General features: G+C 40.8%; 1 protein-coding gene across 1 annotated transcript in view; it reads right to left on the bottom strand.

The window, feature by feature from the left end:
• Window positions 1-7,997, bottom strand: part of LAP3 (leucine aminopeptidase 3) — a 31,827-nt gene extending 23,830 nt beyond the window's left edge. Inside the window, exon 1 of the mRNA XM_039326510.1 lies at window positions 7,235-7,997. Coding sequence (XP_039182444.1) covers window positions 7,235-7,351 — 117 coding nt within the window. The 5' untranslated portion in view covers window positions 7,352-7,997. The remainder of the gene's footprint in view (window positions 1-7,234) is intronic.
• Window positions 7,998-13,321: the final 5,324 nt, after the last annotated feature.

Genomic DNA, 13,321 nt, shown 5'->3' with positions numbered 1-13,321 from the left:
GATGATGTAACAGTCATTGATCTCATTCGAGATGATGATGAGTCTGCATACAAATGGGAGGTAGAACAACAGGCCCTGAAGTGCAGTTGGAACAATCTGGAGCTGAACATTCTTAAAACTGTAGAGATGATAGTAGATTTTAGGAGAGGCTCTACTATTCTACCAGCTCAGACTGCCCAAGGAGCTGCTTATACAGTTCTACAGAGGAATTATTGAGTATGTCATTTGTATTTCTTATCACTTGTTGTTTGTATCTTATGATTTATGATTATTATATCTTATGATTTATGATCCTTATCACTTTATCACTCAGTGTCTGTATGTACACTGAGAGCCTATGCAGCTTGTCTTCTGAGTTTGTCTTCTGGGGTGTGGGCTATTCCTGCCAGCTTAGTGTCATCTGCAAATTTGATGAGTTCCCCTTCAATTCCCTCATCTAAGTCATTTATGAAGATATTGAAGAGTATTGGGCCTAAGACGGAACCCTGTGACACCTCACTGCTTGCTTCCCTCCATGTAGATGTAGTAGGACCATTAAGGACGACTCATTGAGTACAGTTTGTCAGCCAGTTACAAATCCATCTGGTGATGATGCTGTCTATCCCACATTTTTCTAACTTACCAAGGAGTAGATTGTGGTCTACTTTGTTGAATGTCTTACTGAAGTCTAAGTATACTATGTCTACAGCATTTTGTTGCTCTACTAATTTAGCTACTTTGTCAAACAACAAAATAAGATTGGTTTGGCATGATCTGTTTTTAACAAACTCATGCTGGTTTTTAGTTATAGCTTTATTTGTTTCTTGATGTTCACAGATCTGTTTTTTTATTATCTTTTCCAGTATCTTCCTGAGTAATGATGTTAGGCTGATTGGTCTGTAGTTTCCTGGGTCTGTTTTTCCCCCTTTTTTGAAGATGGGAACCACATCAGCTCTTTTCCAATCCTCAGGTAATTCCCCGGTGTTCCAGGATTTTTGAAAGATATGTATGATAGTTCTGAGATAACATCTGCCAGCTTCTTCAGAACTGTGGGATGTAAACCATCAGGTCCCAGTGATTTATATTCATCAAGATCAGATAGGTGTTCTCTAACCATTTTCTTACTTTTTAAAATTTTTATTTCTAGTCTGTCTTTTACAGTTAGGCTTTTGATAGGTTGGGCTATAGTTTCTTTATGTGTGAAGACTGATGCAAAAAAAGTTAAGCAGCTCTGCTTTCTGTCTACTGCATTACTTCCTTGCCATCTTCTCTTTTAAGTGGATTTACTGTTTCCTTGATTTTTTTCTTGTTATTTATATGTTGATTTTTGTTGCATTCTGAGCCTTAGCTTTTCTGACTTCATCTTTGCAGATTCGGGCTATATGCTGATAATCAGCCTTTGTTTATGTGTCTCTCTTTCCATTTTTTGTACTTGTACTTTTTGTCTTTCAGTTTATCAGAAAGATCTTTGTGCAACCATGTTGGTTTCTTCTTGGATTTCTTGTTTTGCTTTTTCAGTGTTATTGTGTTGGACTGGGCTTTTGTGATCATATTTTTCAGAGTTTCCCATACTTCCCCTTTAGGATTTTCATCCATGGAATTTTTCTTAGGCTCTCTCTGAATTTGTTAAAATCAGCTCTTTTAAAGTTTAAGACACCGGTTGGATTATTTTCTATTGCTTGTGTCTGCATTATATTGAATTCCAGTATGATGTGGTCACTTCACCCAAGGTTCCGGCAACTTCAACTCCCTCTATCACTTCTTCTCTATTAGTAAGAGTTAGGTATAGTATAGCTTTTCCTCTAGTTCCCTCCTCTATCTTTTGGGTGACAAACTTGTCAGCTAGGTTGTTTAGGAATATGTTTGATCTCTCACTTACTGCAGAGGGAAGGGAAGGGAGCAGTGGGGTACTCAAAGTTCTGTCTTAGGTCCAGTACTCTTCAATATCTTCATAAACAATGTAGATGAAGGAATAGAAGGGGAACTCATCAAATTTGCAGATGATATCAAGCTGACAGGAATAGCCACTACAGAACATAGGCTCATGATCCAGATGGATCTTCATTAATTTGAACAAAATAGACCATAACCTACTTCTTGATAAAGTAAAAAAAATTGTGCGATAGACAGCCTCAACCACCAGATGGATTTGTAACTGGCAGACAAAGCGTACTCAACATGTAGTCCTTAACAATATATAAAACAAGGTTTTTTACGAAATTGCCCCTGTGGGTGTCCCACCAAGAAGCTTTTTTAGAAAAGAAATGGTGGTGAAGCCGGACTGGTGGACGTATGATAAAATAGTATCTTTCAATTCTGGTGACCCCATCAAGTCTAGGGAAGAATTAGAATTAGAAGATCACGCTTGTCACTGGTTTACATATCCACAAATGAAGGAAAGATTTAAACTAGACAAAAAAGGCCATGGTTTTGAGTTTGCTAAAAATGAATTGGAAATCCTACTATGTGGTAATGATGATCATATAATTACCAAGGTCTATAAAACATTATTAAAATTGAATTTGGAAAATGAACATGTAAAACAGTGGGCAAGGAATTTTGGGTATAATGTGATGTTTGAACAATGGGAGAATATATGGCTAAAAGGCTTAGAATTCACATTAAATTATAACCTAAAAGAAAAATTTTACAGAATGATGTATCACTGGTATTTAACACTAGACAAGTTATCTAGAATGTATAAAGGTATTTCAAATGAATGTTGGAGATGTAAATGTAAAGAAGGGACATTTTATCATTGATGGTGGACATGTGATAAGGCAAAGAAATATTGAAGTATTTCATATATTAATGCAGAAAATCCTTAAAGTAAACATAAAGATTAAACTAGAAACTTTCCTTCTTGGTCTAACGGAAAGAGAACTGGGAGAAAAAATTGGAACTCTGATTTTATATATGGTGACGGCAGCAAGATTGCTCTATGCACAAAAGTGGAAGGATGCCTCGATTCCTACCATGGATAAATGGTTTACAAAAGCTGATGGAATTAGCAGAGATAGCCAAATTGACTGTGCTGATAAAAGAAAAGAACATAAGTACTTTTGCTTCTACTTGGAAACCACTTTTGGACTTTGTGCTTGAGGTGGAAAAAATAGTATTATGATTTTGGGTTTTACTGATAGGACTGATTTGCCGATAAAATAACTACTGCATACTACTATAGAAATGTAAAAAGTTGAGATTTGATTTTAATGTCTGATTTTACTGCAACAGAGAGAGTTGGAAGTCAATGGCTTTTGTTCCTTCCCCTCCCTTTCTTCACACCTTTTTTTCTTTCCCTTTTTCTATTGTTGTCCCCTAATATTTGCTTTTCTATTTTCACATTTTATGATATAAATGAATAAAACTAATAAAAATAATTAAAAAAAACATGTAGTCCTTACCAAAACTAAATTCACATGGTGGGAGTTGGACACTGGGGTACTCCAGGGTTCTGTTTTAAGCCCAGTACTCTTCCAATTTTTCATAAACAATCTAGATGAGGGAATAGAAGGGGAACTCATCATATTTGCTAATGACACTAAGCTAGCAGGAATAGTTAACATCCCAGAAGATAGGCTCAAGATCCAGAAGAATCTCAACAGACATGAATACTGGGCTCTATACAACAAAATAAAATTCAATGTGGATAAGTAAGATTTTACACTAAGGTAATAAAAACCAAATGTATAGGTATAGATTGGATGAAACATGGGTTAATGCCAGTAACTGTGAGAGGGATCTCAGGAGTCCTACCTAGTGGACAATCACTTAAATATGAGTCAACAGTGTTTGGCTACAGCCAAAAAAAGCCAATGCACTCTTAGGCTGCATTAACAGAGGCACAGAATCCAGATCATGTGAAGTATTAGTACCGCTTTACAAAATCTTAGTAAAGAACACACTTGGAATACTGCATCCTATTTTGGTCACCGCAATATAAAAATATGATGAGACACTGGAAAAGAGTACAGAAAAGAGCAACAAGGATGATTAGGGTGCTGGAGGCTAAACTGTATAAAGAGCAGTTGCAGGAATTAGATATGTCTAGTGCAGTGGTGGCGAACCTTTTAGAGACCGAGTGCCCAAACTGCAACCTGAAACCCACTTATACATTGCTGGGTGCCGGGCGCGTGGCCAAGTGGGTGTGGTGGCCAAGTGGGCGTGGCAAGAAAGACAGCCCCGGCCACCATTAATGCTGTGCCGCCGCCGCATGTATTTTAATGCATGTTTACCCTGCCTTTAAATGTGGGACCAAAATTTACAGAAAGTTAGTAAATAATAAATAAAAACAGGCTGCTTTCATTTGAACCATAGATTATAGTGGGGACCTGGAGGGATTTTCTTTCAGTGAAGATGAAAGAAAATATATGAAAGAGAGGGAATAAAAAGCAAAGCAGAAAGGAATAAAAAGAGTGAGAAATGGCATGGAGGTTATAGGTTTCGTGGATCAGAAATCAACAAAACAATTAAATCAGTTTTAAGAGAATAAATGGCAACAAATGGAAGATTCAAACTAGTTTAAGGGAATAAAAGGAAATAAATGGAAGTATTAAACCACTTTAAACAATAAATGGAAGAATCAAAGCAGTTTATAAAAGGAAATAAATATCAGCAAACACGAATGCTTTAACCAAATTTTTGAAGCCCAAATGTGATAGCCTCCTCAGAGATTACATGCATATTTGTGCAGTTGTGCATTAGAATAGCACAAAATGTTGGTTTCAAATAATTTTATTGTGCAATAAATGAATGAATAAATGAAGCAACTTTGATCACCCCCCAACCCTCCCATTTGCTAACAAAGTTAATAGCACGTGGGAGTGCACCTACCCTCTGCTATCAGGTTGGCTTCTCTTAACCTGCCTAACCCACAGTCAAAAGCTGCAGCGGCTCCTCCTCCTCCTCCTTTCCCCTGCCCTGCCTCAACCAGGAGGAGGTGGGCAGTGCTTGGCACCGGAGCCTTGGCTAAGCTGACGGTTCTACTTCGCTGGAAGCAAAAGCATGGTAAAATAAGTGGGCTCGACCTCTCTAGGCACCAGGCTCCGTGGCAACGTAGCTCTGCCCCCTTCTCTGGCTTCGGGGGTCTCTTGCTGAAGAGAGAGAGAGAAGCGGTGGAGAGGCGACCGGCTCGCTTATTAGAAGAGGATGGACGGATGGCAGGCAGCCAGCCCGGCTTGCCTGGGCTGTCGCGTTTCCTGCAACATTCAGAAAGCTCTTCTTCCCCCGCATGCGCCGCTTCTCCTTACTCCCTGAGCGGCTGAGGATGCGAGACTCCCGCCTGGTCGACTGCCTGGCTCCGGTTTCCTTGTTCGCCGCAACCCCTCGCCCCAGCCCGCTGTGCCAGCTGCTGGGCTGGGTGGGGGGTTGCTGAACCCTTTGCATGGGGTGGCCACCGCCTCCGGCCTCGGTCTGTCTCTCTGCTGCTGCGCCTGCTGCCAGGAAAAATGCCCCGGCAGGAGCTGCCTTCGCCCAAAGGCTGGAAGGAAGGTCGTGACTATGACATCGACCACACCATCAAAACCACCAGCTGGGTTGACCCGCGGGACAGGTGAGGAAGGACAGACTGGAGGAGGCTGAGCCAGTCGGCTGGGGAGGAGCCCGTGCTCTAAGGGCGACAGGTGCCTGGAGCAGGTTGTGCCTTGGTAGGGATAGGAAGGGAAGAACTTGGCTGTGGAAAGTACGTGGGCCCGGGAACACGTGTGTTTGTCCACTCGTCAGGTCGCTCTCTCCCTCCCTCTAGTATTGTTCCTGGCAGGTCAGGATGGTTTGAGAGCGATCTCTGAAGATTTGGGCCAGTATTAGGCAGGCGGAGAGGGCGTGGGGCGGGCTGCACGAGGGGAAGCCAGCTGCAAATTTATGGGAAATGCCAATGGCCGCGGGGTGTTTTCTAGCTGCTGGGCCGGGCTCTTTGGCCTTGGCCTTCCCCGGTTGCCCCCGGCTTGTCCGCTGCGATCAGTGGCAGGAGGAGAGGGTGCAGGGCGGGCTGCACGAGAGGAGGCCGGCTGCAAAATTATGAGAAGTGCCAGCGGCCGCTGGGTGTTTTTTAGCCGCTGGGCCAGCTGTGAAATTGCAGGAAATGCGGGCAGGGTGTTCTGGGGCCACTGGGGTGTCCGGTGGCCAAGCAGAGGAAGCTCAGCGGCAGGACAGAGATGAAACTTACCACTTTTGCTTGTTCTCTCTCTTGCTTTCTGCCGCTTGTTCTCTGTCACTTCCTGCCATGTGTCCCAAAACCGAAACTTCCTTAGTTTTTATAGAAAAAAGCTGCGCATGCACAAAGAGGAGGGAGACAGGAACGGCTCTGTGGCATGCGTGCCATAGGTTCGCCACCACGGGCCTAGTGAAAAGGACTAGGAGAGACACGATAGGGCTGCCACAAAGATGAAGGGTCAACCTATTTTCTAAAGCCAGAAGGCAAGACAAGAAACAATGAAGGGAAACTACTCAAGGAGAGAAGCAATCTAGAACTAAGAAGAAATTTCCTAGGTGAGAACAATTAACCAGTGGAATGCCTTGCCTTCAGAAGTTGTGTATAACCCATCCCAGGAGGCTTTTAAGGAGAAGCTGGATACCCACTTTTCTGAAATGGTATGTTCTATCAACAATGCAAGGTAGGTTTAAATAAGTTCAATGAATTCTCGGTGCATGTTATTGTGACCCCCGTTTAGAAGTATTGAAAGTTAAAACCGCTGGGGCTTTAAGCCATTCCTTCCAAGGGGAACAGACTTTCATGGCACAGAAATACGTATAACATTACAAATAAAATATTCCTACTGCGCCGTTCTATTTCCACAAAACATCTTGGAAGCAGGAAATTACTAAAGGGATCCGCAAAGTGCTTCTGAGTCCCTTGGGAACACATTAACCGCGTCATGATCGGGGGCAACCAAGCTGCACTTAAAGGCGTCTTTTTTCCCCGCAAAAAAATCAGATCCGGGGCATTCGTGCAGCAGGGCCTCGGGGTCTCCAGCAGAGGGCTTGATCTTGGGACAGTATCACCGGCAAACGCGAACCACTCTAGTCCCTTCCCTCGCTAGCTCCGCAGCCGGCCAGTCAGCACTCCAAGTGCTGGGGCGGCCAAATCTCCGGCTCAGCTGCAAAGATCAGAGGGGCCAGGGAAGGACAAGGTGTCCGCGACGCAGCGCCACGGAGCATCTGCCGCCCGGAGGCTCCACGGGGCGTCGCGAGGGCTTGACGCCCGCCTCTCCCTTCCGCTCCGGTCCCCCGGAACCCCGACGGCGTGCTCAAGCCCTACCTGCCGAGCGGTGGCGCGCGTGCCGGTGGCCATGGAGGCGGCAAGGAGGAGGATACCGCGCGGGGGACAGGGGACCAGCGGGCACCGGGCTCTTGCCAACAGTAGCCGCAGAAACATACTCGCCGCTCACGGCCAAGGGGACGACGGGAAAGAGGCGGGAGTGAACGAAGGGGCCGGGCGGAAGGCTCCGTGGAAGGGGTGGGGGAGCGATCGGTGGGAAGAGGCATGGGCGTCTTTTATGCAACAATCTCGCTTCCTCTGCTCCGCTTGCAAGGATCCCCGCTTGCTGATCGATGCATGAACAGAGTTATAATCCTAGGCGGTTGGGCAGAATTCAGATTCCGAGCAAAGCTTCCGCCTCTCTCCTCTGTGAGTGAGCAAATCTCCAGGCGATCACCCCCTCGCCTCTTGCACACGTGTCCACCCTGCTGGATTTCAAGATTCCGGTCCGTGTGGAATGTAAAGAGACCTGGAGATCCCGATCCTGGAGACAGGTTCTGTCTAACGGGAGATCCAGCTGCAGATTTGCCCAACCTTTGAAGGGGAGTTATTTGGCCATCTTCTCCAAAACAAACTCCTGAGCTCCAGCCCAGCGACAGGTTGGGAAAGCGCTTCGAGTCTCCTTTCTACCAACCAGGAGACCCTGAGTTCTAATCCTATTCTAGGCCCCGTTTCTCAGTCCAGGAAGAAGCAGCAGTCAAGAAACTTCTCCCCCAACCCAGCCAGACAACTCAGCAGACACCAGCTTTTAGAAATGTAGATGTAATAATCCATTCAGGAAGGTTGGAGCCTTCCAGCTAGAAACTGAAGAAATTAGGAAGACAAAGACCGTTAAAATCTACATACACCACCCAAATTCTAAGGACAGGAAACATAATAGGATTAACCCATCCCATCAGAATATCAGAAAGGCATACTCAGACTCAGGTCAAAGTACATGACACGGGAAATACAAAGCCTCAGAGAGCCCCAGAAGATATAAAAACTCACTCCTTGATACATGTGGTCACTTTTTTTTTTTTTTTCCAGAGCCATCTTTCTGTCTGGCTCTCATCTTCAATAAACTACAACCTTCTTTCTAAAGCAGTTGCCATATTGTTTATTTCTGGCTAGGACCTGATGAAGATTTTTCCTTCAACAAGTGAGAGGTCTTCAAAATTTAATATTGAAAGAAAAAACTAAAATTGAATTTGCTGCAGTAGAAATTTACTGCCTGGACAAATAAGCTTACCAAAAAAACTACGATAGATGGGAACCAGGAAAGGTTAGCATAAAGGGAGGATGTAAGATAAACATTTAAGCAAAAATTAGCTGGGTCTTAAGTGGGAAAAGGATGAATACAAATTATAAAAATAGCTGTAAGAGGAAATGGCTAGCCAGGGAAACTTAATTGAAAAACAGGAAAGAATCTATTGTTCTAAAAAAGGCTATAAATATCAGAGCTCAAAATATGTCTAATATTTTATATTATTAATGTACATGTGATGTATGACTTATGTGTAGCAGGAAATGGGTAAGAGGCGGTTGGAAAGAGTGTAATCTCACAGTACCTCAGCCAATGGGGAAAGAGGAGGGATGTGGCAGCCAGGAAAGGGTTGTATAAAGAAGGAAATATTTTGGGTTAGAACTTTGGAGAGAACCAAGCTTTGATAGCTTCTCTCCCCACTTATTGCAATAAATGAAACAAAAGATCTTCATTGTGTCTTGGCTGATTATTGGTCAGGTGAGCTTGCCTCTGGTCACAAAGGAAAGTGGCCAAGAGCACATAACGTCTGGGACAAACAGGCCTACTTGCTTCTTGGGACTTGAGTCCAACCTGTTTGCCATGACCTTTCCTCTCCTGGCTTCTTGTGCATCCCACTCCAGTTTGTGAATTCTATCACAGGCTTGGTTGATGTAGAATAGAAACATGACCTCTTTGACCTGGATGGGACTGACTTCTATTAAAAAGATTAAAGGCCCCACCACTCAGTTAAAGCAGTAACAACCTCTTTTCTTGGCTTGCAACCTTTTCAGCCCAAGATTTTCTTTCCCCATTTGCAATCTGTGATAGGTAGCAGATGGCACTACATGGAGACAGGGAGCCACATACTTCCTTTTGAATGAGAAAATAAAGATTCCTTTTCATCCAAGAGCTGAGCTTCTCTTTTCTTCTCCTGAATGCTCGCTTTCTTTCTTTCTTCCTTCTTTTTCTTTCTCTTTTTTCTTTCTTATTTATTTATTTTTGGAGATTGCCCATCTCACTTTCAGAGTGACTCTTGTTCTTTACTGCATATTTTGAGTCTGTTTTATCCTGTGATTAACAATTGCTCAAGCTCCGTACCTTGATTCTCCTTTAATTCTCCTGATCTTCTACTTTGACCTTATTTTCATTTTTCTTATATTTGACTTCCATTTAAAGCTCTGCCCTGTTCCTTTGGTTGGGATGCCAATGTTTCATTGGCTATATGATATCAAGAGTTCCCCCTTGAAGCAAGGCTTGAAAGGTCTACAGCTGGAGAAACTCACACATGTTATTATGAGAAAGATAAAGAGCTTCCCTTTGATGAGTTGTCCCTAATCACAGCCAGTCCAGCCCCAAAGGCAATTACAAATGACCGGATTGGTAGAATTAACAAAAGCTTTGGGAACAGTATTCAATCAACCTCTATCAAGACAGAATGTTATATTGTCTTCTCTCTTTTTTCATTAGAGCACAATTTTGTTTTGTTTTTTTGTGATCTGATATGCTATAATTTGATGAGGGCAGAACAGCTCCCTATGGACTAGAATACCTGCCAATCTCAGTCTTGTGGCTCCTGAACTCTCCTCAGTTCCTTAAAACTACAATCTCCCAGTACAATCAATGATAACAGCAGCTTTGTCATTCTCACACTTTGGGCAACATAATGCATAGGTGAGAATATCTGTTATCTGATAATGTGCCATCAAGTTGGTGTCAACTTTTAGGGAACCACTTAGATAAATCTTCTCCAGGACACTCTCCTACCTGGTTAGACTGTCTCCAACCTGATCTTTCAGATCTTCCAATGATATATTCATAGTTGCTGCTGGATGTTGTCTTCTTTTTCACCTTTCCCAGAAAGCTAGGTCTTCACAAAAGTTCTCCTAAGTAGGATCATTTGAGCCTGGTCATTTTTTGCCTTGAGTTCATTTATTTGATGATCCATTTATTTGTTTTCTTGATTATTCATGGTATTCTTGGGAGTTTTCTTCAAAAATGAAGTTCAAAAGTATCAGTGCTCTTTCTGTCTTGCTGCTTAAAAGACCACTTCCAAAGAGCATGACAGGGAAACTGGCTTGCAAAATTCTGATACTTGAAGGTACAGACAAATTGAGCCATCTGAATATGTTACTTACAAATATCTAATTTCCCAGTTCAGAATTCTTCAAGGCAGTGCCTTAATCAAAGCATTTCCCTGCCTCATCCATTGAATTTTGTAGAATCTGAAGTCTGAGGCTTTTCCTTTGGACACATATTCTTTCAACAATAAATCATTCAGGAGAGAAATAGCAATCAGTTTTGTTTTGTCACTAGTTTTATTTACGCATATTTCATCTGGCATATATTTGTCATTTTCAGGTGGCTTTGATAGGCACAGCCCAAGAACCTGGACTTTTTTGTGTTACGGTTTTTCCTATTTGGCATTCCATTTATTTTAGACTCTTTTTTTTGTTGTTGTTGATTTTTTTTTTTTTTTTATTGAAAGTTTTATAAATTTTACAAAAAAGGAAAAATAATACAAAACAAGAGACAACATATACAGAAAAATAAAACTAAACAATACATATATTAAAAAAAAAAAACCCCATCCCCCAACCCTCACAAAAAAAAAAAACCCTCCCTTCCCCCCCCCCTGAGCTTCCCAGAGCAGAATATAGGCTTAAAAAATAAAAATAAAAATTAAATTAAAAACTTTATATTTATATATATAAAAAATTATCTATAATATATATGAAAATAAAACTTATGAAAAAACTATATAATATTTTTGTATACCCAATCTAAATTGTATAAATTTTATCCATTTATCCCAAACAGCAAAAAACTTCTCTTGCGTTTGTTGCTTTAAGAAAGCCGAAATCTTTGCCATTTCTGCCAGATAAGCTACTTTAAGAAACCATTCCTGCAATGTAGGCAAAGATTCCTTCTTCCAGTATTGTCCTACTAACAGCCTAGCGGCTGTGATCAAGTTTAACATCAATACAACCTCCTTTGTATCACAATCTGTAACAATACCTAACAAAAATAATTGCGGAGTAAATTTTACCCTCCTTCTAAAAATTCTCTGGATATTCCACCATATTTTAATCCAAAATGCTTTTATCTCTCTGCATGACCACCAAATATGATAATAAGAAGCCTCCTTATAACCACATCTCCAACATTTGGGTTGCACGTCAGGATACATATAAGACATTTTTTGTGGATCAAGGTGCCATCTATAAAACATTTTATAAAAATTCTCCCTTAAGTTCTGTGCTTGAGTAAATTTGACATTTCTCACCCAAATAGTTTCCCAGGTGTCCAATGAAACTGGCTCACCAAATTCTGCGCCCATCTAATCATACAATCTTTAATTAGTTCCGTTTCTGAGTCCAATTCAACTAAAACCCCATAAATTCTCTTAATGTGGGTTTGTCTTTGATCCTTCAGTTGCTTAATAAGATTTTCATCTTCTCTAAGAAAACCCACCTTACAATCCATCTTCCATCTATCTAATAATTGCCTATATTGGAACCAAGAATAAGTAAAATTTTCTTGTGCTAACTCTTCCTGTGATTTTAATTGCCAGTTTTGTCCATCCCATTTAAGTAACTGTCTATAAGACACCATATCCATTTTAACCCCTCTTTTTATTCCTTCTATCGCATGCCAAGGTATAGCCCATAATGGTACTTTAAAATCACTTTTATAATATTTTCTCCAAATCCTAAGTAAAGAAATTCTTAAAATATGAGATTTAAAAGCCCAATCTATTTTTTTATTAAATATTAAATAGGCATGCCACCCATAAAGTAAATCCCATCCCTCTAAGTAAAGTATCTCAGAATTTGTCAAATTTACCCAATCACTAATTAATGTTAAAACCACCGCATCATAATATAATTTCAAATTTGGTACCTTAAGTCCACCCCTCTCACGGAAGTCTTGCATAATTTTAAACTTAACCCTTGGTTTTTTCCCTGCCCAAATAAATTTGTTGAGACCCTTCTGCCACTCATTTAAATTAATCTCATTTTTCAAAATTGGTAACATTTGAAACAAAAAAAGAAACTTGGGTAGAATATTCATTTTTATCACTGCAATTCTTCCCATGAGGGATAATTGCAACTTTTCCCAATTCTTCAAGTCCTTCTGTACCCTGACCCACAACCTTTCATAATTATTTTTAAATAATTTTGCATTAGAAACAGACAGCATCACCCCCAAATATTTTACCTTATTAACAATCTCAAAACCCGTCAAGTTGACCAAAATCTGCTTCTCCTGACTCGACATATTTTTAGGTAAAATTTTAGTCTTATTTACGTTAATCTTAAAACCCGAAACCAAACCATAATGATGAATCAACTGTAATAAGTTTACTACAGAATAATCAGGTTGCGACAAAGTAACAACCAAGTCATCCGCAAAAGCTCTCAACTTATATTCTTTTTTATTAACATATATTCCTTTAATTTCCTGAGACTCTCGAATTTTGATCAATAATATTTCCAATGTTAAAACAAACAACAATGGCGATAAAGGACACCCCTGTCTAGTACCTTTCTCTATTGTAAAAACCTCCGACAAACCTCCATTAACAATAAGTTGTGCCGTTTGTTTTTGATATATTACCGTAAGGGCTTGTAATATCTTTTCACCAAAATTCATTTCTTCCATTACTCTTAACATAAAATGCCAATTCAATTGATCAAATGCTTTTTCAGCATCTAAAAATATGAGCCCTGCAGGAACTTGGTTGTTCTTGTCTAAATATTCTAGTAAATTAATAATTTGTCTGACATTATTTTTCATATACCTTCCTGTTATAAATCCTGATTGATCTTTATGCACAAGATGATGCACCACCCTCATAAGCC

This window comes from Crotalus tigris, unplaced genomic scaffold, assembly GCF_016545835.1.
Source record: "Crotalus tigris isolate CLP2741 ecotype Arizona unplaced genomic scaffold, ASM1654583v1 scf7180000024341.3516292, whole genome shotgun sequence".
In the NCBI taxonomy this organism is placed as follows: domain Eukaryota; kingdom Metazoa; phylum Chordata; class Lepidosauria; order Squamata; family Viperidae; genus Crotalus; species Crotalus tigris.
The sequence above is the reverse complement of the archived record's forward strand: the minus strand, read 5'-3'. Positions and strand labels throughout refer to the sequence as shown.